Source organism: Ruditapes philippinarum, unplaced genomic scaffold, assembly GCF_026571515.1.
Source record: "Ruditapes philippinarum isolate M1 unplaced genomic scaffold, ASM2657151v2 ctg6902_1_1_1_1, whole genome shotgun sequence".
Lineage (NCBI taxonomy): Eukaryota > Metazoa > Mollusca > Bivalvia > Venerida > Veneridae > Ruditapes > Ruditapes philippinarum.
This window is the reverse complement of record NW_026854037.1, coordinates 85,087-112,707: the sequence shown is the minus strand read 5'-3', so window position 1 is coordinate 112,707 and position 27,621 is coordinate 85,087. Positions and strand designations below refer to the sequence as shown.

Genomic DNA, 27,621 nt, shown 5'->3' with positions numbered 1-27,621 from the left:
AAAAACTTTGGTTGTACATTTATTTACCTTTGAATGCCTTAAGAAGCATAAGTTTGACCTCATTAATGTTTTTCAGATATTCAAGTGGAAGACGAATTGGTGTTTTTCCATCTTTTGAAGAAAATTCTATATGAACCACATCTTCTGTAAAAAAAGCAATGTCATCCCAAGTACTTTTTAGATGCCTATTTGGAGGAGGTGCCTTATGTTTTAAGTGTTTGTTAACGTAATCAAATAAGCTATCAATGGATATGTATTCTGTCCTCTTGTCCCAATAGGATAAACAATGCTGGCAATTCTCAGAACATTCTCTTTTCTCTGATCTAGCTTTTAATCCTTGAATAACATACGTTGTAAATAAACTGCCTTCATCTTTTAAAATTGCCTTTTTATCCTCGCTGCATGCATTCATCTGAACGAATTTTCTCTGTTTATCTTCAAATTCTACCATTGGGGGAAAACAACGGTCAAGAAATAGAATCAGTTTATCAATTTTGTTCAATGTTTGTAACTGTTCTTCAAAGGCATTTAATGATATCAACTCTGATGATTTCCCAAGCTGAAACATGTTTGTTTCGGAATACTCATTTAGCCCCCCGTCATCTCCATGGCACGAAATGTATATCAATAATGTATCGATATCATCATTTTTAGCAAAGTATGCAATATGCTCCTGAATTTTCGTCCATGTTGGCGTTTCTTCCTTTCTGGTGTCTGCCTTTGTATCGACCGGTACAACTGTCCTCACGTTACATTTACTATAGTAAATAATTGTATTATGATTTATTTTATCCCAAATGACAAAATTAATATATTTTTTTCTTTTTTTTTATAATTGATATTTATATATCTTACCAATACATGTTAGCATACATAAAACACTGTCTTGTTATGAGAAAAACGTTAAACTATAGTTTTACCGGAGTAGTCTATAGCAAAAATAAATTTTGTAATCCCTTAATGGATAGCTCAAAATAGAGATAATGGACAAAGCTATTTAACGAATCTAACAAGGTTAATCGCTCAAAATGTTAAATGCTAGTTTACCTTATACCAATAATGCGTGGTGCCTTTGAGGTAACTACTCTCTCTAACTCAAGTATTTCTCTCTTCATGGCTGCTGCTTTGTCAGGATTTTCATCATCACCCGCAATAAGTAATGCTCCCCATTTACTGCCTTTGATATATAAAAGAGAAATGTTCGAAGATTCATTATGGTTTATCAAGAGTATCGAAAGTCGAACTAAGCGGGAACTAAGTATAATCAGGCATATATATAACAGACATAAAGCAGATTTATTATGATCTGAACGACCCTCATACAACACAAAAAGCATTTTGATGCTTAGGTCCGCTAGAATACGTTTCAAACCAAAACGTTATTTTTAAAATGATCTGAAACTCCGACATCCGGCTGCGGATGAAAGATTATGTGCAAATATAACCTATCATGTTTATATGATTACTTATTTAACGTATTATTACACATCGATTAGGCAGCTTTGTAGGTCATATGGGGCATTAATGTACATCGATTTTAACAAAAGTGTCACCTATAATTATATTTTGCCGTCATATTGAAGTCTAAAACTGAAAACAATAACCATAACCAGTATCATTAAATATAAATATATATAATTATTTATGCACATCTGTTATGACTGATATCCCCCTTGTGGCTGAAAATTTGCTCTTAAGGGTGTAAGCATCAGAATTGCCGCCACAGTTGATCTCTGCGTGATCTTAAGAGGCGACTAATTGGTATAAGACATCTCTTAGCTCCAGCAGATTAGTTGCTTTTGGCTCCTGATGTTGCTTTAAGATTTAACACCCGCTGTTGGCTAAAGTCATCTTATCTGTTTATTGCGTCATTAGACCATAATTGCGATTGTGAGCCGAAAAAACAAACAAATGAATGATATAAATATTTTCATCGGGAAAGACTTATTCATTAAAGTTTTGTTAATTTTGATTGTTTTTTAGCTTTACTGTTTAAGGTGTCACTACAGGTGTCCCTTCATCCAGAATGTTACACATGCACAGGAACTGGAGTAGAAAAACTGACATTCCGTTATTTACCTGTATAGCTTCCTTGAATAAATAATCTTAAGTCAAATTGGTTAGAACCCATTGTGGTTTTGTAAGTGATTTGAAGTCAATGACCTTAACGACAAAGCCACGGCGGCCCTCGTTTTTTAAGATTTTCGACAGCAAAGAACATTCGGCAGCCAAAAAGGTATTGTTACAGCAACTAAAAACAATTGCTCTGTATTTAACAGAAAGTTTTTTCATTTGTAATTTGCATTTGTTATTTGTATACATTATTGGGCGATTTAGATAACAATTATGAAATAAATAAATTAATTAATTAATAAATTACAAAAATATGCATATACATGAACTCGTATAATCATACCTATCACAGATTTCAATGTCGCTCCACAATAACATGTTACTGGATTTAGAATACTATTTTTCTCGCAGGCAATACAGACTTGTATCTTCTGATTGCAGTTGGCATAATGATTATCGGTCAACGAAGAATTTTTAGCTGAAAGTACAAAAGTTTATATAGGACAGCAAGACTAGTGCTTATGTAAAACTAAAGCGAATTGATGTTTTGTCTCCATAAATATAGATGCTGTATATGCTAGATAAACGATAATGCACATTTGTTCATCTTCACGAGTCCTTTGAAACTTGTATCATTTAAATGTTAAGCCCTCTTCAAAACAGCGGCCCGAGAGTTATTTATAGCGCGCAAGGGACGTCCGTTTCTAACAAAGAAGATAGAGAAACGAATCGGCGTTTCATTAATATACATAAAGTGGACCGTTCGAGGGGTTTTATCATTTTTGTATTTGATCAATGCCAAATTTCATTTACCGCAATAACTCTTTTGATTTGACAATTATATGACTGGTCATGTAACCTTTATATACACCTTCACGTTGTAATATGTCTTAAATCACTATTAGTTTTATAGCAATTATAAATAAATTAAAAAAATCCCGTCTGACAGACATTTCATTGTGCCATGATAACTGCACAATTGTAAAAAATAATAAGTGGGCATACCTTAAAAATACCGAGAGTTATGGGTCTAGTCATTTTCACTTGAACATTCACTTGTTTTTTTTTTAGTTCAGATCTATAATTGGCACATTTCAATGTGATTTACTTAATAAATGGTCTTCATTGTTTTCACGTAATTGTTTATTTTCCCTTTTTATCATGGCATTGTTTCATTGCAATCATTCGGCTGAAATCCAAACGTAGAAGGTTAAGCAAAAAATGAATGCAAACTTTTAAAGCGGACACTCCACCTCTGAAATGCTGAATAAGTAATAGTTCTGGTTGTTAAAGATAAAGCGATGCATAATTTCCATCTCGCTACGTAATCTGCTGTAGTCAAATAATCAATATTATTTTACAATAGATTAAGCGCTTGAATTTGGTTTGCAAATCATGGTCTTGCAATTACATAATAAGGTAAAGAAGCAGACGCTTTTTTGGTTGGGTCTATTATGTTTTGTTTAGGGGGGGGGGGTTGTCATACACACATTTTAATTGATATGCATTTATTTTTTTTCCAACGATTTTAATTATTTTAAAATGTTTTATGCATCATTTGTTAATAAAATTGTCCGATAAAAGGTAAAATTTTAATAAAAATGAAAATAATTCACACCTTTATGTGTATTGATCACGTGACGGTTTAAGCCAATGAAAAAACATCAACATACGGACAGGCAGAGAAAAGGTTCGAAAAAAAAAAAAAATCGATAATCATTATGTAGCAAACAGACATTTAATTGCAAGTTTTAATTTCATATTATTTTTTCGGCAGAAGAAACTGTCCGAAAAGGGTCAGGCATTGTCGTAACGAAAAATGGCTGCCGTTTACAGTAGCACGTGCTTATCCAAAACACCACCGCGACTTAGCGCGGGAATAATAACTATAGTTAACCTGGGCGCGTCGTATAGGATGAAAAAAGTTTTTTTATATAAATTGTATTTTAAATGTCTTTAGGTTTTATTGGATCAATCAATAACATATATTGATGCTTTTGTAAATAGATACTCATATTAGTCCGATTAAAGTAAATTTTAGCGTCAAACAAATTGCAACACAAGCTTTTTTTTTACAGTTTTGGTCCGATGTACACATCATATAAAACAGGTAAAAACCCTAAAAAATCTAACCTTGGCAAACCAGAGAAAAAAGCAATTCAAAATATGCATTTTTTCGAGTTTTTATATGGCTCTGCTTGTACACCATACACAGAGTTTTATGCTGTAACCGGTGTCGAGGTAATTGTTATGATTACGACAAGAAGAGAAAACTGCAAGAGACCATTATATTATTAGAAGTTCAGAAACAAGAAAAAATGTTGAACGTATATTTATTTAAGACAAGTTGCAGAAAGAACATAAACTTTGTGGCGATGTTGTCAGTAAAGTTGAAACCTTCGACTTTCATGTTTAAATCAAGTCTTTGTGTAAAACAAAATACTTTAAGAGTGAAGTGAAGACCTAGGAAGAATTAAAGGCGTAAATGTCCTCCTGTCAGCTAAAATACGTTACCACCATTGTTATAACAGTAACAGTTGAACATTTCAAGACATTCTTTTCATGAAAAGTGCAAACACACGACTTGCGAATCTAGTGAAAAAGACCAACAGCAGTTTTGGAGAAAGCTTTTTAACCACGATGCAATACTTTTGAAAGTTATTAAAAGGACAATTTCTTTTAATGTGACTAGGTGTAGTCGAACTAATGAGCATTATGAGAGACATAGAGAAGTGGAAATAATTCGGAATTCTCTTTATATAATAAGGAAGAAATCATAAATAGGGTTAACAAGATGTAATGGCATTCAAATGTGAAATATTTTTTAAAACAACCTAACTTTTTAATGATATAAAAATTGACATTTTGTACATATAAAATTCTAAATTTTGAACCATTATTAAAGATATTACTACAGCTCATTTTCAGCATAAAAATTGAAGGTACAATCTTAACTTACTTGTTTTGCAATATAAATAATTGAACAATGCTGGCGATGATAAATGAAGTTATTTCTACGAAATCATGTATAAATGATAATTTGCATAAAATTTATGAGACTTTGGTAACGTACAAATATGTTAAATGACTTAGCAAAAGTCTCTATGACGAGTTACTTTAAAAAATTGAGTATATTACAAGGTGCAGTGTTAGTAGGATGAATAACTCAGTTTGTTCTCTATATTTTCATAAATCTTTCAAAAATAGTTAAAAATTGCTAGAATATTGTCACAGTAATTGATGTAACGTATGTTTCATTTTGCTTTTAAAATGTCATGAGTGATTAAGTTTCTTTATTTATATAAGCTTATGTGATATAAGTAATAGAAAGAGCACCGAAACACGAGGCTATCTGATTTGTACGAGGGGGCATAGCCCCCGAGTATTAATCAGATTGCCGAGTGTTTGGTGTTCTTTCTCTTTTGTATCATAGTCAAACATAAAAGCACGTTCCCTGTTGACACAATATGAAACCCCGGCAAAAATGAGCCAATGAACGAACATCTGAATATGACATTTCTGTCGCTTTCCCTTTCTCTGCCGTCACAATATGTAAACCCCAGCAAAAATGAGCCAATCAATGGGCATGCTCTGGAGTGCGGGTAACTAATACCCGCACTCCAGTTAACGCACTGTGCATGTATATGTATACGATTTAACCCTGACACATTTTCAATAGAAAAGTCTCCAAACTATGATACAAATATTGTTTGAACCTCTTATCAATTGTAAATATTATGTTTTTTTAAGATAATGTAATTCAAACGTTTTGCATTTTTAATATGAGTGGGTGGGGTAATAATCTTGTGTGTCACGAGTGAATAAATAATAAGAAAGGCCAAACCTCATATTGTTCATTGCCAATTCTATTTTTATGAACACCAAATATAAGTTGGCGAAAAAACTACCACTCTATTACAGAGAAAGACAAGAAGTCGCCACATATTAAACATAACGATATTATACATAACGATTTTTATCCCTTGACAGGTACTCGTAAACTACCTTCCATAAGTCAAGTTTCCGAAGGTATATTTTTTAGGGTTTTACTACAAGGTCGATGCATATATATTGTTTGCAAAATACTAAAGAAAGCTTGTGTTGCAATTTGCTTGATGTCAAGCTACAAATACTCAAAACTTTAGTGGCCTATATCTCAAGTTCAAAATTGTAATATTTTTCTTAAATGTCTTTAGGGTTTTAAATTACGATGAAATTCTACCTTTGATGTATTAGAAAGGGTGTTAATGTCCTGCCAGATAAAAAGTGGACAGATCGTGACCGTGTTAGCTATGTTAACAAACAAATTTACGCGGGAATAAATGGTGTTTTATTGCCTCTATTATTATTTCTGTTGGTTTGCACATTTTCATATATTCTGATCAGTGGAAGACGTGTAATTTTGTGATTATGTTTTAAACATTCAGTTGGCCGTGCATTTTTATATATATATTTTGTTTTCCTTGAAATCATTTTTTTTTCATCTGAAGGAAAGCAACTTTAATATGATGATACATTTATTACATGAAAATGATGACATGTTTGTTCATTTTACATAACACCTTTCATGCAGCAAATCAGAAGTAAGTATGCAATCGTACCTATATAACATACGAATGTATGTAATATTTTTCTTGTTTATAAGAATGTGGATACCGATATATGTCCATATAGATGTAACGCGTTTACTTAAACAAGTGTGTATGTTATCTCAAATGCCTTATATTGAAATTTAAGTTGGCGTTCCGTCCACGGTATTTGTCTCAGTGTGGCCTATCCGATGTCTCTTTTTATTTGTGAATGGTAAAATTAAAAGGGTGTGGCTTATACAGTGAAGTTAGTGGGTTATTGTCCGGAAAACAATATGATTACTTAACTGATGTCACATTTTAACATTTTTAATGACCGTGTCCGTCGTCTGTCGTTTTCTACAATTTCTTTTAACAACCATTTTTCAAAAAAAACATTTGACAAAACTTCATAGAAATAGACCTTAAACTATGATGCATATATAGGTGACTCAAGTTAAAAAGATTTATAGCGTGCAGCATATCCTTGTAATCTTTTTTTTTAAATCATATGCCCCGCCATTGTTCTCTTGCCTTTTTGGCTAAAAAGGAAAATACATTTTTAAAATTCTTCTGATATGAAACTGCAATGCCAATAGCTTAGATATTTGACATATGACATTGCAAATGAACCTCTACAAAATGATATGTAACTCGTGTCCTTTGGTCTAAACTGGTCCCCGCCTTGGGTCACTGGCTTAACATAGACTTGTAAAGTAAAATGATTTAAAAGTCTTCTTCTAAGAAACTGCAATGTCAAGTACTTTGGTATCTAGCACCACCTTGCAGCCATGTTCATGTGCAGATATATAAGTCATGCCCCGAGAACAAAATTGACCCCGCCCTTTGGGGTTTGTTTGTTTTATATATACTTTTATTTTAAACTTCTTTTGTAAAACAACAATATAATGCCCAGAAATTAGATAGTTGGCATGTTAAGCTCTACTTAAGTTATACAAGTCAAATCCTTATGTTAAAAAATGCCCACTTTGTTTATATGAACTTGTATGGTGAAAATGTATTAAAATATTTTTGTTTGTCGAAGCAATGTAAAGAGTTTAAACATTTTGCATTTTTCATCACCTTGTCGTTTGCAACAAAAATTTTATAAATCATGTCCCTGGATTCAAACTTTACCCATCCCAGTGGTCACTCACTTAAGGCATGCCCCTTGGGTCAAAAGTGACCTGGTCTATTGTTATGGATAATATGTTAATACAGGCTTGCACAGTAAGAAATCCTTGAACAACTTGTTTTTTTCAGTACAACCTAGGGCTAATATATTCTAATTTAAGCATAATATTGTGGACCCTCTTGCCAGTTAAAATAAAGACTTAAGGAATATACGATATTCTTCTTTGAAAGCTAAAGGCCAAGACATTACGATTTTTTAATGTATCATCACTTTGTGGTCCTCAGTTTGAGGCCCCGTAAAATTGTAAAAAGGGCCCCTCATGATTGTTTCCTGGAAGTTTTAATGACTTTGGTTAATTTGGTGTTTTTATAGACATCGCACAAAATTTATATTTTGTCAATAACATAACACAGTAATGAATAGAATTATTCAAGGTAAAGAACACAAAATCAAGTGAATAAACTTTGGAATAAATTATTTCGTAACATTACTAAAGATAGCGTGTTTTTTTTTATAGATTTACTTCCGAGTTCAGAATCGACATTAGCGCGCTACTTTATCTAGCGAAATAACATTACTTAACTCAGTTAAAGAGAATACAGTTCGGTACAGCCAAAAAAGAAAGGCTTTCATACGGTTATTTATTTCAAACGTGAAAAGATTTCAGTTTATCAAATTATACCAAGACAAAACACAAGAAAAGAAAGAAACAAAAAAGAAAATGACAAAATAAACTCTTGTAAGCCAAGTTTAACTATTTCTATTTTTGTCAATAACATGCCACAGTATTGTATAGAATTTATCCAGGTATAGTACTCAAAATTCGTCAAGTGAATAAACTTTAGAATAATTTAGTTCGTAACATTACTTATTTAAAAGAAAGCGTGTTTTTATATATTTACTACCAATAAAGTTCCCGATCTTTACAATAACTTTTTTTTTTGGGGGGGGGGGGGGGGGTTACGTCACATCGACACAGTATAGATCATATCGCGACGTTCCAACTTTACTGGTGGAGGAAGACCTCAGGTGCCCTTCCGTGCATTATTTCAGGCACGAACGGGCACCTGAGTAGAACCACCGAAGTTTCGTAAGCTAGCTAGATATCTTCCTCACATGAAAATCCAAAGTTTATGTTGGGATTCGACCGGTGTGGTAAGGGGAAAGTGGTTTGAAGTCAACGACCTTCACCACTCGGCCACGTTACAATAATTTACCGTAAAAATATTTTAAGCATGTAATACATTTGAAATGCCCTTGATATATAATAGACATTGTTTCAATGAATTTGATATTATCATAGAATTTTATTCTCGGCTATACAACGAGAAACAATGCATACTCGTAACACTTATGATAAAATTGATAGTAAAAAATCTGCATTCGCCTCCCTAATACGGACCTATATAAAAACCCGCTGTTTTCTTGTCCAAAAGAGATAATTCTTAAATTTATGCTCAATTTATGGACATGGTGAGCTGTCCTGTGCATCAGTTACTAGGTGGTGGAATAACGTCCTCGCAAGATGCACCATGTGGCCATCGAAGAAAGGCAGCAACCAGTCCCATGGTAGAAAATGTCAGAGAAATTGACAGATGCAAGATTCAATGTTAGGAAATAACCTGTATAAATAGGGGAACTCATTCAATACTAAGGAAGCACCTTTAAATGCATAAGATAACTGCGCCATGGATACCCTATTTGCTTACTCTTCCGCGTAAAATGGCAAAATTTTTGCTTAAAATATACCCAAAATAAAACAATCTCGCGTTTGGAATATCGTCACAATCGACGAGACATGGGTACATTTATATGAGCCCAAACGAAAAACAAGATATGGGCTACAAAACACATAAAAAGGCCATATATAGCCAAAGCACAATGCGCGTAAGAAAGATCAAGTATGCAGTTTTCCTCACGAATCAAGGACCGGCTATACAAAGAGTTATCCGAAAGGTAAATCGGTCAATAGCATGTTCTACAGATGCGCTGTTCAAAAAAAGTTGAAGGAATATTTCAATAGACGTAGGCCCGTGACAGGTTTTCTGGGGGGTCAAGCTGCTGCATGACAACGTGTCTAGCCACAAAGCGGCTATTGTACGCGATCTTTTAAGGCAGGAAAGGATTGTAGAGCTTCCGAACCCGCCGTATTCCCCAGACCTTGCCCCCTGTGACTACTTCCTGTTCCCGAGTCTCAAAAAGTACCCCCTCACTAACAAAAAACAAAACACGCAAAGATCTTGATTCAGCCATATTCCAGTTTTTTAAGGGTATACCCAGAAACGACTATAAAACTGCCTTTAAAAATTGGATAAAAAAGTGCATAGCTCACGGAGGTGAATACTTTGAAGGAATCCAATAATTGGTTTGTTTGATTAACAATTCCTTGCTAGATATGCTAGGAATTGCATTCCAATTTGAACATCCCTCGTATTGAAATTTTCAAAACACCAAAACCTTATTAGTATAACTTGTAACGGTAATTGATGAAGTAGTAAAAAAGTTATTAAGTTGCCAAGTTACTATTTCATGTCTCCAGTTTATGTACTTTGACATTGTTCAAACCTTTTACCAAAAGGTGATGCTAAATGATAATGTTAAGGGTAAACACCTTACGTACAACGGAATAAGTAAAAGATATATGTTTTGCCCTTTTGTTTAGATGTTTCATTCTCATTGTAAGAATTAAAGAACATATTTTTGATAATTTCTAAGAGATGGCGACTAAACTAAAATGTGAATAAGATAAAATTATCCGATTTAAAATAAAAAGGAGCAAAATTTTGAAAAAAATGGATTATGTGAATAGCATATTACTTGCATGAAATAGTTTGGATAGTTCTACGAAAATAGACTTGAACGGTCTAAAGGTTAACAAGCGTCAATGCCAACGAGATGGTCCTAACATTAGTCCACATTTTTCTCTTAAAATTATTTACAATAATATTTTGTAATTCTTAAACATTATACCCTGTAATCAATAAAAGTTAGATTGTTAAAGATATATTATGCTCATCTTTGAGTGAAATATTTGTATTGCTGAAAATTGTGTAAAGCTATTTAATTATTACTGAATGCGTCTTATTACAGAAAAGAATGTACAAACTGTGGATGTCAAAATACTTCTTTGTTCACATTTTGCTATTTTAATATCAAATATTCTCCGATAGTTTTCTACATCTAACATGCTTTAAAACCATTATTTAGGCATTATTTAACTCATAATTCTGAGTCATAATGTGCCTTGAAAGTAAAGAACTTACAGATTGGATTAATGATACAATGATGACATTTTTCCTCTTGACATTCATACATGGGTATTCCTTTTTTCCATACAATGTCCTAAAATTATCGTAAATATTTCAATAAAACCAGAGTGAAATACATTGTAAAATAGTTATAAATATAGAATTGAGAATTTCTTTAATTATCCGTTTAAACAGAATGTCCTGATTTGATAAAACATTCATTAAAATACATTGTATTGTCGTGATTCATATGGAATCATTATCATACAATAATTTTTCAGTCGATTTAAATTTGACCAAAACGGGAATAAAATCGTTTTTAAATATGATTGTGTATTTTTATTGATATGAATGTGTTATTATTGAATATTTCAATATATCTCTTCTGTCCCTATGCGTATAGCAAACTATGTCATCTGTTATGATTAAATGTCCTGTTCCCTTATTTAATTAACAAAGATTGATAACAAGAGCTGTCAAGGAAGACAGCAAAGCTCGACTAATTAAAAACTGGACGCAGTAAGGGAGACAAAACTATGAATGATATTAATATCTTTGTATCAGTATCAAGAAAACACTCAAAAGTTTAATATCTTTGCACATCATTATATGCATATGACCTTGTCAATTAATGTTAAACTGACATTTCTATTTCTTTTCAATTGTAAAGGACAAAGATTAGAAATCTGAAGTAAATCCTTTAAAAAAATAAAAATGATTAAAGCAAAAAGAATTTGAAGATTTTAAAGTAAATTATAAGTTCAAAGGGGAAATAACTCTTGAAAAAAAGATGCTAGAGTTATGAACCCGGTAATGCATGATATGAGTAATGACTAAGAGCAATGAATTATTTGTTTAAAGCAGATACAATGTATAATAACAAAGATAATACTAATATATAGACCCTTTCATTTAATACCGTATTCAAGTTGTCGCCCTTGGATGACGTCATTGGGGGATACGGTGGACAATGCCGATACGATTAAGTACAATAAAAAGAGGGATATAAAGATCTTAATCCTTTCTCTTGTAAGATTGGCAGATTGAAATTGCCAACATTTTGTGTAATTGAATAAGATATAACATAAAAAGGATGGTGAGATGAATAAAAATGTTTACTATAATAAGATTAACGATTTGTTTTAATAATAGACCATATTGCTGGGTAACTGATCATGATTACCATTTTCGTTAGATTCTTAATAATGAAAATTTTACTTGGCTGTTAAATCGTACAAACTTGCTTATACCAGAGATATAGATAATGTATCTATGTCTCTGCTAATATGCAATACCCAAAAGATATTTTGAGTTTCAAAAATGTAAGGATTCTGTAGTTTCGAAACACGGCTGCGTAATAATTAATTGCAAAATACTGCATGGTAACTTATAAAAATCATTTTGATTTAAGCATTACTAAGACAAACAAGATATGTTTGTAAAACATGTATGCCCCCTATCAGCAGCCAATTAGTCATGTGATAAGGTTATTATGCATGACTTCTGACCCAGTGATCAAACAATTAATAAGGGTTATAAAGTATCTACTGGTCATGACCTTGACCTTTGACCTCTTGACCCAAAACTCAATAGGGGTCATCTGCTGGTCACGACCAATCATCATACAAAGTTTGAAGTTCCTAGGCCTAGGCGTTTTTAGTAAATTGATCAGAAACCGTTTTTACCTACAAGGTCAATGTGACCTTGACCTTTGACCCCTTGACCCCAAAATCAATAGGGTCATCTGCTGGTCATGACCAATCACCATGCCTAGGTTGAAGTTCCTAGGCCTAAGGGTTCTCTTATTATTGATCGGAAACCGTTTTAACATACAAGGTCAATGTGACCTTGACCTTTGACCCCAAAATCAATAGGGGTCATCTGCTGGTCATGACCAATCACCATGCCAAGTTTGAAGTTCCTAGGCCGAAGTGTTCTTTAGTTATTGATCAGAAACCGTTTTTACTTACAAGGTCATTGTGACCTTGACCTTTGACCCCTTAATCCCAAAATCAATAGGAGTTATCTGCTGGTCATGACAAATCACCATACCAAGTTTGAAGTTCCTAGGCCTAAGTGTTCTTGAGTTATTGATCAGAAACCGTTTTTACTTAAAAGGTCAATGTGACCTTGACCTTTGACCCCTTCACCTAAAACTCAATAGGGGTCATCTGCTGGTCATGACCAATCATCACACAAAGGTTGAAGTTCCTAGGCCTAAGCGTTTTTAGTTAATTGATCGGAAACCATTTTTACCTACAAGGTCAATGTGACCTTGACCTTTGACCCCTTGACCCTATAATCAATAGGTCATCTGCTGGTCATGACCAATCACCATACCAAGTTTTAAGTTCCTAGGCATAAGGGTTCTTAAGTTATTGATCGGAAAGCATTTTTACCTACAAGGTCAATGTGACCTTGCCCTTTAACCCCTTAACCCCAAAATCAATAGGGGTCATCTGATTGGTCATAACCAATCACCATACCAAGTTTGAAGTTCCTAGGCCTTAAGGTTCTTTAGTTATTGATTGGAAACCGTTTTTACCTACAAGGTCAATGTGACCTTGACCTTTGACCCCTTGACCCCAAAATCAATAGGGGTCATCTACTGATCATGACCAATCACCATACCAAGTTTGAAGTTCCTAGGCCTTAAGGTTCTTTAGTTATTGATCGGAAACGGTTTTTGCTTTCAAGGTCAATGTGACCTTGACCTTTGACCCCTTGACCCCAAACTCAATAGGGGTCATCTACTGATCATGACCAATCACCATACCAAGTTTGAAGTTCCTAGGCCTTAAGGTTCTTTAGTTATTGATCGGAAACCGTTTTTGCTTTCAAGGTCAATGTGACCTTGACCTTTGACCCCTTGATCCCAAAATCAATAGGGGTCATCTACTGGTCATGACCAATCACCATACCAAGTTTGAAGTTCCTAGGCCTCAAGGTTCTTTAGTTATTGATCGGAAACCGTTTTTGCTTTCAAGGTCAATGTGACCTTGACCTTTGACCCCTTGACCCCAAAATCAATAGGGGTCATCTACTGGTCATGACCAATCACCATACCAAGTTTGAAGTTCCTAGGCCTTAGGGTTCTTTAGTTATCACTCGGAAACCATTTGGTCTACGGACCGACGGACCGACAGACCGACGGACCGACAAGTGCAAAGCAATATACCCCCTTTTCTTCGAAATGGGGGCATAAAAACAACAACATAAATCTATGTAATTTCAAAAAAAAAAATGTAAAGGCATAAAAAGTAAAATTCTTTTGAATGTACTTGACTGTATACTATTTGTGTCTACAAAAATGCACTCTCAAAAAATCGTACATCACACCAATATTTTTAAGCTGGTAAAGTAATATTTTCAACTGGATATTTCTTAATTCATACTCAGCTTATCAAATATTTAAAAAAAAAAGAAAGTTGTGAAACACGTTCACAGAAATTCGTACTTAACTGAATTATAATTTTACGTATTTTTGACTGTGCCAGTTGGTAGGACTCTTGATCGAGTATCAAATCAGTAAGGCATGACCAATAATGTCCCTAGGATGATCCATAACAAAATTCGGACCATAAATATTTTGACAACTAACAAAAGTGACGGAATCTGATGTAATGTTATAACTCTAAAAAATGCACCCTGGTGATTTATGATATCACAGCCAATTAAGTGCCGCTTGTATATACAACATATGCACCCAGTTAATTAATATGTTACGGCCCAGTGGCGCTTATATATACACATCTATTTATCTATGAAATAAGTAACTGGGAAAAGGTGTCTATTTTTATAATCATAAGAATAGATTTTTAATATCAAAATTATCTTAATATCTTCTGGTGTGAATCTAAAATTATAAAAGTCATTGCCAGATGGGTTTCCTTCTTTCCGGAATATTTATAAAATTATATCCTTCACTGGTTCTTTGAAATATTTTTATACGGCATAATGAAAAAGTAAGTATTGGCAGAATGCATTCTGTTATTGTTCTATTAAAGCTTGAAAAACAATCATTTAAAGACATTGGCAATCTTATCACAAATACGCCGGAATTTTCTAAATGACTGAAAATAACAGAGAAAACTAGAAAATGACCATTTAAATTTATAATAGGCAATTTCAGTGTGTATGGGTGTTTATATAATATAAAAATTTGATTTAGTTACTAGCTTCTTATACTGGCATTAGAGCAAATCTAGATCTAATAAATATATTCACTTTGAAATTTCGCTGTTTCACTCCGTAGCGATAATTAATCTCAATCTTTGTTTTTGTATTTTTTTCTATTGTCTTGATATTGAATTTATGTATGCATGGGTAAGTTTTACATGGTAGAATCATAATTGAACGATCAGTATTTACGTATTTAACTTTTCAATAAGCTAACATTCTATGCGGCCTGCATAGTTTTATCCCCCATTTACGTCACATCCGGTAAGGGAAGTAACTCTTCCCTGACTGTTATCGCTTAAATGAAAGGGTCTATATAACTTGTAATTATATATATATATATATATATATATATATATATATATATATATATATATATATATATATATATATAATTTACAAATACAGTCTAAATTCAACAAGAGGGCCATGATGGCCCTGAGGTCGCTCACCTGTATATAGCCCCCTCCCCCCGGGCCAATTTTTTCCCAAGGGCTTTTATTTGTTTATTTGAACAGACTTGGTAGACACCCATAAGAAGATGTTTCATGCTAAACATCTAAGTTCTAGCTCATTGGGTTTTTAAAAAGAAGATTTTTTAAAGTTTTTACTATACACATATAGTTAAAAACAATGACACCCCTGGGGCAGGGCCAGTTTTGACCCCAGGGCTTTTATTTGAACAAACTTTGTAGATATTTACTAAAAGATGTTTCATGCTTAATATCTAAACTCTAGCTATTTGGTTTTTTTCAAAGAAGATTTTTAAGTTGTTGCTATACACAAAAAAAGGAAAATCAATGACCCCCGGGCAGGGCCAATTTTGACCCCAGGGCTTTTATTTGAACAAACTTTGTAGACACTGATTAGAAGATGTTTCATGCTTAATATCTAAACTCTAGCTATATGGGTTTTTTCAAAGAAGATTTTTTAAGTTTTTACTATATGCATATAGGGAAAATCTATGACCCCCTGGGGCGGGACCATTTTTGACCCCAGGGCTTTTATTTGAACAAACTTGGTAGACACTAGAAGATGTTTCATGCCAAATATCTTAGCTCTAGCTCTTTGGGTTCTTTAAAAGAAGATTTCTTTAAGTTTTTACTATATGCATATAGGGAAAATCAATGACCCCCTGGGGCGGGGCCAATTTTGACCCCAGGGCTTTTATTTTAACAAACTTGGTAGACACTCACTAGAAGATGTTTCATGCCAAATATCTAAGCTCTAGCTCTTATGGTTGTTTAAAAGAAGATTTTTAAATATTTTTCTTTCGGTTGCCATGGCAACCAGAGTTCTGCATGGAATTAAATTCTTTGAACAATTTTTAAAGGTGACCACCAAAAGAACATTCCTGTGAAGTTTGGATGAAATTGGCTCAGTGGTTTATGAGGAGATGTCATTTAAAGCAAAAGTTTACGGACGGACGACGGACGGACGGACGCCGGACGAAAAGCGATCACAAAAACTCACCCTGTCACTTTGTAAAGTAAAAAATAGCATCTGTGAATTTAATTTCCAAGTTCAAGGGGGAATAATTCTGGAAAATAGTCATGCTACAGTAATGAACCTTACCACACAACATTTGGGTAATGATATGAATTAAATTTTGTAAGTTTAAAGTAGATTCTTAAAAAATATAGATGTTATAATATTATTTAGGAAAATGCTATTTTCAAGCGGGGATAATCTGAAAATATTGCTTCTAAAACTATGAACCTTGTCACATAAGATGTGGTTGATGATAAGGAATATGAATTTGTTTGCAGTAGGTACATATAAAACTAAAGAAGTTATAGTAAAAAAAATAACATCTTAAAGAAAAAATCTTAGTTCATGGCAGATAATTCTTGCAATATTGGTGCTAGAGTTATGAACCGTGTCAATTAAGATGTGGCAAATGATAAGGGACATATATTTAAAGTATGAAGTTAATCCTTTAAGAAATGAAGACGTAACAGTAAAAATAATATTTTTAAGGAAAATTCTAAGTTCGAGGGGAGATAAATCTTAAAATAATTGTGCTAGAGTTATGATCCTTGACACATAAGATGTGGTTGATGATAAGAAACATCTATTCGAAGCAAAAGTTGATCCCTTAAGGAATAAAGAAGAAACAGTAAAAATAATATTTTTAAGGAAAGTAAAAGGGGAGATTAATCTAAATATATTGGTGCTAGAGTTATGAACCTTGTCATATAAGATGTGGTTTATGATGAAAGCATATATTTGAAGGTTGAAGTTCATACCTTAAGAAATGAAAAAGATATAGTGAAAAATATTTTACAGCACCAAAACTTCAATCTGAAATCTGGACGCGGACGCCTGTGATGTAGTTTTTCATCCGAGATGTCCAATGTTCGAACTCATCCAAGCAATTACCTAGACAAGTATCCTGCCCAAGTTTGATAATAATTGAGTCAAAAATGTGACCACTAGAGTGTTAACAAGGTTTCTCAATATTTGGGCGGTGTGACCTAGGTTTTGCCCCGAGTGACCCATATTCAAAATTGACAAAGACATTATCAAAACAAACTTTCGATAAAAACAGTAACCACAAAGTGTTAACAATATTTTTAAATTTTAGTCTTGTGACCTAGTTTTTCATTCGAGATGACCCATGTTCAGGTTCATCCGAGCAATTACCTAGACAAGCATTCTAACCAAGTTTAATGATAATTAAGACAAAAATGTGACCACCAGAGTGTAAACAAGGTTTTCCCATATTTGGGCAGTGTGACCTAGTTTTGACCACAGGTGACCCATATCTTTACATAGAAATCATCAAAACAAACTTTCAGACCAATTTCCAGGACATTTGGACCAAAACAGTAGTCACTAGAGTGTTAACAAGATTTTTCTATTTTTAGCTCCTTTGACTTAGTTTTCCAGATGAGATGACCCATGTTCAAATTCTTCCGAGCAGAAACGTAAACAAGCATTCTGACCAAGTTTGATTACAATCGAGTTAAAAATATGACCACTAGAGTGTTAACAAGGATTTTCCATATTTGGGCGGTGTGACCAAATTTTTGACCCCAGGTGACCCATATTCGAAATTGACCTAGAAATCATCAAAAGAATTGTTTAACCAGTTTTCAGGATAATTGGATCAAAATACTAGTCAGTAGAGTGTTAAAAATATTTTTCTATTTTTAGCTCCTGTGACCTAGTATTTTATCCGATAGGACCCATGTTCAAACTCATCCGAGCAATTACATAGACAAGCATTCTGACCAAGTTTGATGACAATTGAGTGTTAACAAGGTTTTTCCATATTTGGGCGATGTGACCTAGTTTTGGCCCCCAGTTGACCCTTATTCGAACTTGATCTAGAAATCATCAAGAGGAACTTTCAGACTAATTTTCAGGATATTGTAATCAAAACAGTAGCAACTAGAGTGTTAACAAAATTTTTATATTCTTAGCTTCTGTGACCTAATTTTTCATCATGACCAATGTTCGAACTTATCCAAGCAATTGCATAGACAAGCATCCTGACAAAGTTTGTTGATGATTGCAGCAAAAATGTGACCGCTAGAATATTAACGAAACAATGTTGACGGACAACGGACATTCAACGATCCTAAAAGCTCATCCTGAGCTAGCTCAAGTGAGCTAAAAGGCATTATTATGACTTAAAAGAATTAAAAGCCTTAATTTCTAGTTTTCTGATAACGGATAATAATGCAGATTCAAGTTCAAATCTTCATCCTAGAACAGTACTATTTTGCATGCAGGGTATTGAATTACAAACAAAAATGGCCTGTCAAAAACATAATCACCTTTAATAATAACTTCTTTATTGAATCATCTTATTGATATGAGTTGCCACGTGAAATATGATGAAATAAAGGGAACATATTGTTAAATACCTTGCTTTTGTTATAAATATGTGGTCCGGAAGTATTTTTGTCTGTTTAACACCATTTGAATTTCTGAACAGTTTTGTATCAAAATCAATCTTAAAGGTAAATATCAAATTTGTTTTTCATGACAAACCATACGGCCTTTCATAACTTTATACGGAATTAAATGGTTTTAGAAACATACTTGTAATTTTTCAATAATATTTGTTTCAAAATCTTCGATAGTCCATGTAAACTTCTCTAAACACATCTGGGACAATTCATTAAGCGTTTCTCTTATTTCTTCATCGACCCAAACTTTTCTCTGCAAAAAAATATACTAATATACATTTACTAACATACATATATAACTTGTAATAAATCGTTTCAATAACTTATGTGAATCATTTAAAAGCATTCAAGCCTCTTTGAGTCGTGACAATTACTTCTGTGATTTAATAACAAAGAATTAAATAATAAGAAAGAAATTGTTAAAATGTTAGTTTCCTGTCTACTTTTATGTACATTAAAAATGGCAATTTTCTATTTTACGTTCAAATATATAAGTTAATAGTTTATTTGTTCCTGTAACTTGTTAAAAAAAGGACATGCAAAACCAAAGCTTTGATCAAATATAAGAAAATAGTTCAATATGTCATATTCCTATCAAATATCGTTTATTAATTATTACTTATATCTTACTTCATTTTTTTCAAAAGAAACAATATTTTGCGTCGTGTTCTAATATATAATGTTAAAAATTCAATTTACTTTTCTACATATGTACACAAACCTAATTTTCAGTATCGGACTTCAAAAAAATAGTAACCGTGAAGTGAAAGCAATAAATTTACTAATTACATGCTTTTTAGAAGGAAGTGAAATTGTACTTTTAGACATTTACAATGAAAATATCAAAACATAATGTCTCAGTACACGACCTTTATTTGAAGTTGTGGAAAAAAAAAATTTAACATGAAAATTTTGATGCCATGATACTTCGTGACGGAGAGCATAAAATTTGTTGCGGAAAAATAAATCAACATAACTCAAACCACTTAAACATGCAATTTAATAACAATTTATATTAATAAAATATATTTCGATATTTCATGCAACAAAAACAGATATCCTCTTTCATATAAAACTAAGAGGAAAAGCTAGAAACTTACATCCAAGTTATCTCTAATCTGATTTACATCCATGTTCTCTAATTGAACTGGATTTTTTTCTGCAGGTCCTAGGCTTGTCAATAGTTCCCGGATAACTGATAGAAATAACAGAAAACAGTAATACGCAAAAACGTTTTAGATTTAAACTACAATTTATAATCGCATTTTCCATACAATACAATTTTAAGTTTAAATACATGCAAAATGTATATTACTGATGCGATATTCTGGTCATAGTTAAATGTTAACAAATATTGAAATACAAAATATGGTAAACAAGATAAACAAAGAAAAGCAGCGTCGTTAAATGAACGCATCCCCCACAAGTCCCAGCAACAGGGGCCAGCGGCCAGGATGACCCCAATCAAAACAGGTCAGGACACAAGGCAGAACACGAGATGACTATCACTTCATAATACATGAAAGGAAATAAAAGTAGCCGACAAGGAAACCAAAAACAATTAACTGTTTAATAGGTCAATAAAGTAAAAGGGCACAGGGGAAGGGGACTTGAGAAACGGGAAACGGGAGGGGCAAAACGTAATATCGAGACTACTCGAAATTTGACATGTTTTGTTCATTCAGGAATAAATGGTACAGGACAGGGAGGCATCCAGGAACGTTTGTTTGTTTGATTTGGTTTTACGTCACACCGACACAGTATAGGTCATATGGCGACGTTCAAGCTTTACTGGTGGGAAGACCTCGGTGCCCTTCCCTGATTATTGAGGACGAATAATTGATAGAACCCAGGAACTTATTTTTATGAAAGGGGGTGGGGCGATTTCAACTTAAAATTCCCCGATTTAATTTGTGATTCAAATTTTTTAAAAATAGGAAAATTCAACGTTTTAAAACAAAGCAATTCACGAATTGACGATTTCAGCTTCACGAAGTCACTTTTTGAACTTTAAGTTACCTAATTTCAACTTCATCTATTCACAATTTCAACATCGCAAATTCAAATTCATGAATTTACGAATTCGTCTTCACGAATTCACGATTTTAACTTCATGAATTCAAGATTTCAACTTCATGGATTCACGATTTCTACTTCATGAGTTCAAATTTACAAATTCGCGATAAACTTAATGAAGTTGAAATCGTTACTTTGTGAAGCTGAAATCGTGAATTCATGAAATTGAAATTGTGACTTCGTGAAGTTGAAATCGTGAATTCATGAAATTGAAATTGTGACTTCGTGAAGTTGAAATCGTGAATTCATAAACTTGTAATAGTAAATTCGTAAAGTTATGATCGTAAATTCGTGAAGTAAAGATCGGGAATTCATGAAGATGAAATCGGGAATTCATGAAATTGAAATGTCCCCACCGGTCTTTATACTATTCTCCGCTAATTTGTAACTGTGTGTTCATGCAGAAAAGTATACTTAACACCGGTTACTTTGTTAATTTGAATGCTGTAAAGAACAGGAACAAATCGTCAATAACTCAAATGACACTGACTTGTTTCTTATTCTTTCAGGTTTTCCTTAAAGCAATACCTAAATTTACCACTTAAATTGAATCAAATAAATCAAGTCTATGTAATGTCTATCTGCCATCCTAACAAATGCTCTATCACTTAAATTTTACTGTACTTGATTGGTATAATTACAAACAGTTTTAACTGAATATAAAATAAAAAGTTGCATAAATATGTATTTACAAGATATTTTTCTATCTGTAGGTATTGGACAGAGCAATTTCATGTTTGTTACATGAGGCCTAAGAAAATGTTCACAACGTAAGGTCCTTACTGCAAACATTTGAATCAAATGATATACGTTATACGTAATCAAGAAACGTACTAAATTATACAAAGACTTTATTACAAAAAGACTAACAAAGGTTTTATTTTGATTGCTGTGTAACTTACTTATTCCAAAGTTATAATAATCTAAACTCTCTTTAATAGCATCGTTGCCTTTTTGAGGATGTGTATAACCAGCTTTTTCAGAGTAGGTTTTCGATGTATCATTTTTTTCTCTGGCCAATCCGAAGTCTATGAGACGTGCATTCAGATTTTTATCTAACACAACATTTGAAGATGCTATGTCTTTGTGAAGAATAGCACCCCTATTCACAACAATAAAAATATAACAAAAAGGAAAAGTACATTATTTGATAACAAATTGCATTAACGAACCTCAACCGAGTTAACGAACCTCAACCGAGGTTAAGATATAAATCATAAAATAGAATTTGAAATTCCTGCATTAATCAGGTATTGCACTAAAATAACCTCAAGCTTTTTTCTTATCTATTTGAAGCCAGCTTTGAGTAAGAAAGACATTGGGCAAATGGAGTGAAAGAAATGATCTTAAATTTTGCGTACACGATATAAGTCGAGATCTCCATCTCTAAGTATTAAAAAATACTTCCAGTCCTTGAAGGTAATAAAACCTTAGCAGTGACCCGTGACAAATAATTAATTGACATAATATGAAAATGTAGTTTTAACAAATATTGGTTATCTAACAAAAAGAAATGTTGAATTAAACGTATAAAATTATGATGAAAAAACTAAAGACCTTACTGTAACATTATAAACTCCAATAAAGGATTAAAATATTATCTCTCGATAAATAATAAGTTACAAAATTAAGTAAATGGATACCTAACATTTGGTACTTCAGTGTGAATATACTTTATCGCTAATGCAATGTGCAGCGCAATCCTTACTCGTGTACTCTGCAGATTGATTTTCATCTTATCTTCACTAGCTTTACCATCTTTAATAGCCTTTTTGAGATCACCATTTTCAAAATAGGGAGTAATGAACCAAGTTTCTCTAGATAAGAAACAGACTTATCAATTTAAATAGAATATGCACTTATTTACGTATTCATTCACATAATAGAAATACATACATACACATGGCAAAAAGAATCACAACACCTAGTTCATAAACCTACTATTTAAGCATTTTCATTAATACTATAATTTTAATTATAAGCATACTGACATAAACCTTGCGCTGTGCTTACAGATCGTGTACCAATTGAAACATACACATGTCAGACACCAACCTTCAACACACTTTTCAAAAATGCATCTTTGTTTACTTAGTTATTATATAGGACTTTCAAAAATGACTTCAGAAGGATGTTTGATTGAATTGGATATCCATTTGGCGGATTTTCCTCTGAAGGCCATTGCAAGAGATAATGTCGTCATTCATCAACAATAGGCTCCAAGTAAGAAAAACCTTAAGAAACAGATGTCGTATTATAATCGTAGCGATCTGGGTTGAACGAAGAATAATAATATGTTTTAAAATAACCAGACATGAGGCGTTTTAGTTTAGGTGATGTACTTCGCTTACTCTTCCACGAAACAGTATTGGTAGACTTGCGTCAAGAACGGCGTAATTGAAATCTTGTATGCGGAAGATAATTCCACTAACTGGACGAAAATTGATGATAACAAAATATGTTTAAACGTGCATGGCGTGCTAAACATTTGGCATATACTTAATATATATCGTTAAGTGAATTTCTTCTGGTAATGTAAAGGGGACAAAGCTATGTCACAAACATCCTTGACATTGTCGCTGTGCCACATTTTGAGACCTATATTATGCCCTATTCTGCTCGTGCAAATACTTTATTTACACCAACAACATGAACAACCTCAAGACTATTGCACATGTGAAAGGTACAAATTTGACAGAGTACAAGAGTTTCTTAAGTATGAAATATCGCCGACTTTGAACACGCACATCATCAGGCAAAGAAAATTGTCCTAATGTTTTCCTAAATTCAAGTTCAAAGTATGAGAGTTGTTCGAAAATATTTAGACAAACAACATAATTTTTGAAAATTAAATGTGAAATTTTTTCTCAACTTTAATGTTACAAATTACATTGCAATCAACAATATATAACAAGATAAAATAAATAAAAAATATACATGAAAGAAACTTGCTGAAACTCTCACCGGAGCACGCGATGACGTCAACGTTTTGTTTAAACAATACTAAGTAACGCTAACTGCGTTGGTTGTCATAACTGTTCCTCGTCTCTTGGTAAAATTGGTGTAATCATAATTCGGCTTCTGGGATATTTCTATAACATAATGCGTCATCTTCTCTCCTATTTGATCGATAAAACCGCTCTGAAGTCCTCAATCGTTTCATCTCTTGGTCAGCAGTAAACGATTTGGAATCTATCTAGCTGGGACTCAAGTTATACATAATGTTTCTGTAAGTATTTTATGTGCCATCCCACAGACTTGCGATGTCGTGCATGTTTTTTTTAGATGTTCTGTTTGAACGGCATTTTTAACTAACATGCTCTACTATCAATAACTGATGGAAAGCCGGTTCTCTGACTGTCCTGGACATTATTTCTGTGTCTACTGTGTCTACGAAAACCTTACGGTTTGACGAAAGATAGTCCATGGTTCACTAAGTGAAGCAGATCAAGCGTCTGGATGTACGTTTTATTATCCCCTAGTTTTACGCAATACCTGATAAACGAGTAGAACCACTGATGCAGTTTTGCGTTTCCATGACCTTTCTTTGATATTTGTTATTCAAACACCTATCGTAAGGTCATTAATGAAGCACTGCCGTTTAAAAATGAGACACTAAGTGACATATTTATTGATTTTGGTTTGGTCACTTTATGACCCATTTGAATTAAGCAATTTGCATATATTCATACTAAACGTTTACAAATTGCACAAATAGAACAAATTAAGTGTTGCAATTCTTTTTGCTTGTGTAACATGAAGTTTTCAATAACAAAATAGAATATGTTTACGGTGTAAAATGTGTTTAGTAAAGAATTATACAAAACTATTACAACTTATGTTGTCGATTTATTAATGTAGCATCAGCCTTTTTAACCTTAAGGAAAAAAAACAACACGACTTAATGAAGCTTACCCATTTGACTTCTTAGCAAAAGCTATGAGCGGGAGTATAAATGGATTCAATAGTCTAATAGCCATCATTTCCTTAAATGAAAAGCATTTGGAAGAACGTAAGCGTAAAACAAAGTTTTTTCCTAAATGGTAGCGATTGTATTTGACAAAATGCTTTAATCATGAATTGAATAAATATGTAAATACTTAATTTCAGAACAAAAATATATAAGTCATATCATAATGTTTGACACAAATATTGTATAAAAGAAATATATATATATAAAATATATTTGAAAGACATAAAAAAATACCATTCGGGCGTGTTTTTCGGCTTGTTCATAGACCGTTGTTTGTATCTTTTTGACGGCGACAGGAATTCCAAATACTTCAGAATCATCTTAATAAAGATAATAAGATTGCAATTGTCAAACAATCCTGTCATTGCATTGATACTTGTTGAATTATGTCGATGCATGCTATTGACAGATTCCTTATATTTGTGATAAAAAAATTAGATATATGAAACACTTATATTAATAAACTAAGACATATAACTTTCTATCTTTTGATAACTATTTTGAATAATTGCGTCTGTATGCTAAAAACAATATTTAAATTATAGTTTAAATAATATTCCATTTGTGCATGAGAGAAAGACGAATAAATTTTTCCATAAATAAGCCACGTGCATGACCATGACTTTTTAAAATGATGTCTATGTTTGGCATGACAAAAAAGTTCACGACTTCACCTTTAGAAATTTTTTTCAAAAAAAGCTTTTAAAAACAAAAACAGGGTTTTGGCCGAACAAAATTTTTTTTTAATTTTCTCTAAACTGTAATATGACCCTTTTTTTTTAACAAAGGGACGAGGGTTTTTGCGCAGGATAAACCATCTCATTATACTACACAATTGTTCAAAATTATTCTAATTACTTTGATGCATGAGAGAATGATGATGATGCATGACTGAGTGATGGGCCAGTCAAAAATGATATTTTCGAACAATAAAGACCGTATTGAAAATTTTATAATCTGTAGCTTCATCTTATTCTAATTATTGGCTTTCATGTTTTCAATTTGTTCTATTTTTAGCCAAAAAATCTTGACCCGTTTGACCCTTAAACTTGTTATATGATCCAAGACTGACAGTTTATAATATGAAATTTAATTATTCTATGTCCTTAAAATATTTTGTAATGAATCTTTTATTACTTTTTTTTTGTTTTGAAAACTTAATATCAAAATCTACGTAGAATATAATTTATCATACGGTTAAGATAATCAAATGGTTCATTCGGTATGGCATACTGCTGTAACATATGAATCCGGTGATATGGAAAGGAGGTTATACTTACTGCTACGATATACTTGACCAAAAGCACCTCCTCCTATAGCCATCTCATATAATGATCTTCCTAATGTATCAGTCTGGATTCCTGTTAGTTGTATTAATCGACCATCAAACTTGAATGATTCTTTTTTGATTCCTTGCAGTTTAAAAAGTTGTTTTCTAAAAATAATTTGACCAACAAAAAATGTTGGGACAGTTTTTATAAATAATCCCAAAACAATGTAATTACAAACATATTGTCAAAATAGGCATATCAAATAGGTATCTCTATAGAATCTGCAATGGACAAATCTATAACGTTACACTACCATAATGTAGCTTTAAAAGTAAAGAAAAAATAATTTCCAAGAATGGCCCTAGTAAGTTTACAATATTTTGAAATTGATTGAAAAGTATGAAGTAAATTAGAGTTTCCAAAAGCATTCATACTGTGTGTTGTAAAATACTTTACATTTTTTACAAATAAGCTGGCCATAGATTGTCAATTTAATAGCTATCAAATATAAATTGTGTTTCTCTTCAAAGAAACTAAACTGACTTGATCAGTAATAGGAAAAGAAGCTTCCCAAACATATCTTGTAAATTCTCCCATTCTAATTAGACAACTGCAGTAATAATTTCATAGACTTCAATAATATAGTTTGCAGTAAAATAACTTCACCCATAAATGAGCATAGTTAACCTTTAAGTAGTATGTTTTGAAATTTTACTGCCTGTAAAAGATCGACATTTTACATATTTTGATCAAATTAATAATAAATGACATTTATATGTACCAAATTTGCCTAAAAGGGAAAGCAAAGTTAATTTCAAATACTATTGACTGTAACAGATTACTTATAAATAGATATCAATTCTGAGTGCATTGATGTAGAATAATGCACGGTTTGAGTTCAAATGCGTAGTAATATAATCACGAAGGCCGATAGGCCTGAGTGATTAATTACAAAGCATTTGAACGAAAAACGTGCATTATTATACAATAATGCACGAAAAAATAATACATATTACCATTCTTAAATAAATATAAATAAAAAATATAATTATTATTATAAAGTTCGACTTTATGTTTGGTGGTTAAATTTGTTTTCGATAGAAACGTTCTTTAAAGGCTGATCCAATGGGTTGAAAAAAACTATTCCTTAGTCAAGTCTTTAAATCTACCGTGTGTAA

At 32.6% G+C, this 27,621-nt stretch overlaps 1 protein-coding gene across 1 annotated transcript in view; it reads right to left on the bottom strand.

Annotated features, from left to right (window-relative positions):
• Positions 1 to 26,572, bottom strand: part of LOC132738746 (uncharacterized) — a 31,124-nt gene extending 4,552 nt beyond the window's left edge. The window contains exons 1-11 of the mRNA XM_060726335.1: positions 26,453 to 26,572; positions 25,407 to 25,492; positions 25,115 to 25,185; positions 22,843 to 23,016; positions 22,102 to 22,301; positions 20,224 to 20,318; positions 19,257 to 19,376; positions 11,040 to 11,118; positions 2,417 to 2,551; positions 1,048 to 1,177; positions 28 to 758 (exon numbers count right to left, since the gene is read on the bottom strand). Coding sequence (XP_060582318.1) covers positions 28 to 758; positions 1,048 to 1,177; positions 2,417 to 2,551; positions 11,040 to 11,118; positions 19,257 to 19,376; positions 20,224 to 20,318; positions 22,102 to 22,301; positions 22,843 to 23,016; positions 25,115 to 25,185; positions 25,407 to 25,492; positions 26,453 to 26,495 — 1,864 coding nt within the window. The 5' untranslated portion in view covers positions 26,496 to 26,572. The remainder of the gene's footprint in view (positions 1 to 27; positions 759 to 1,047; positions 1,178 to 2,416; positions 2,552 to 11,039; positions 11,119 to 19,256; positions 19,377 to 20,223; positions 20,319 to 22,101; positions 22,302 to 22,842; positions 23,017 to 25,114; positions 25,186 to 25,406; positions 25,493 to 26,452) is intronic.
• Positions 26,573 to 27,621: the final 1,049 nt, after the last annotated feature.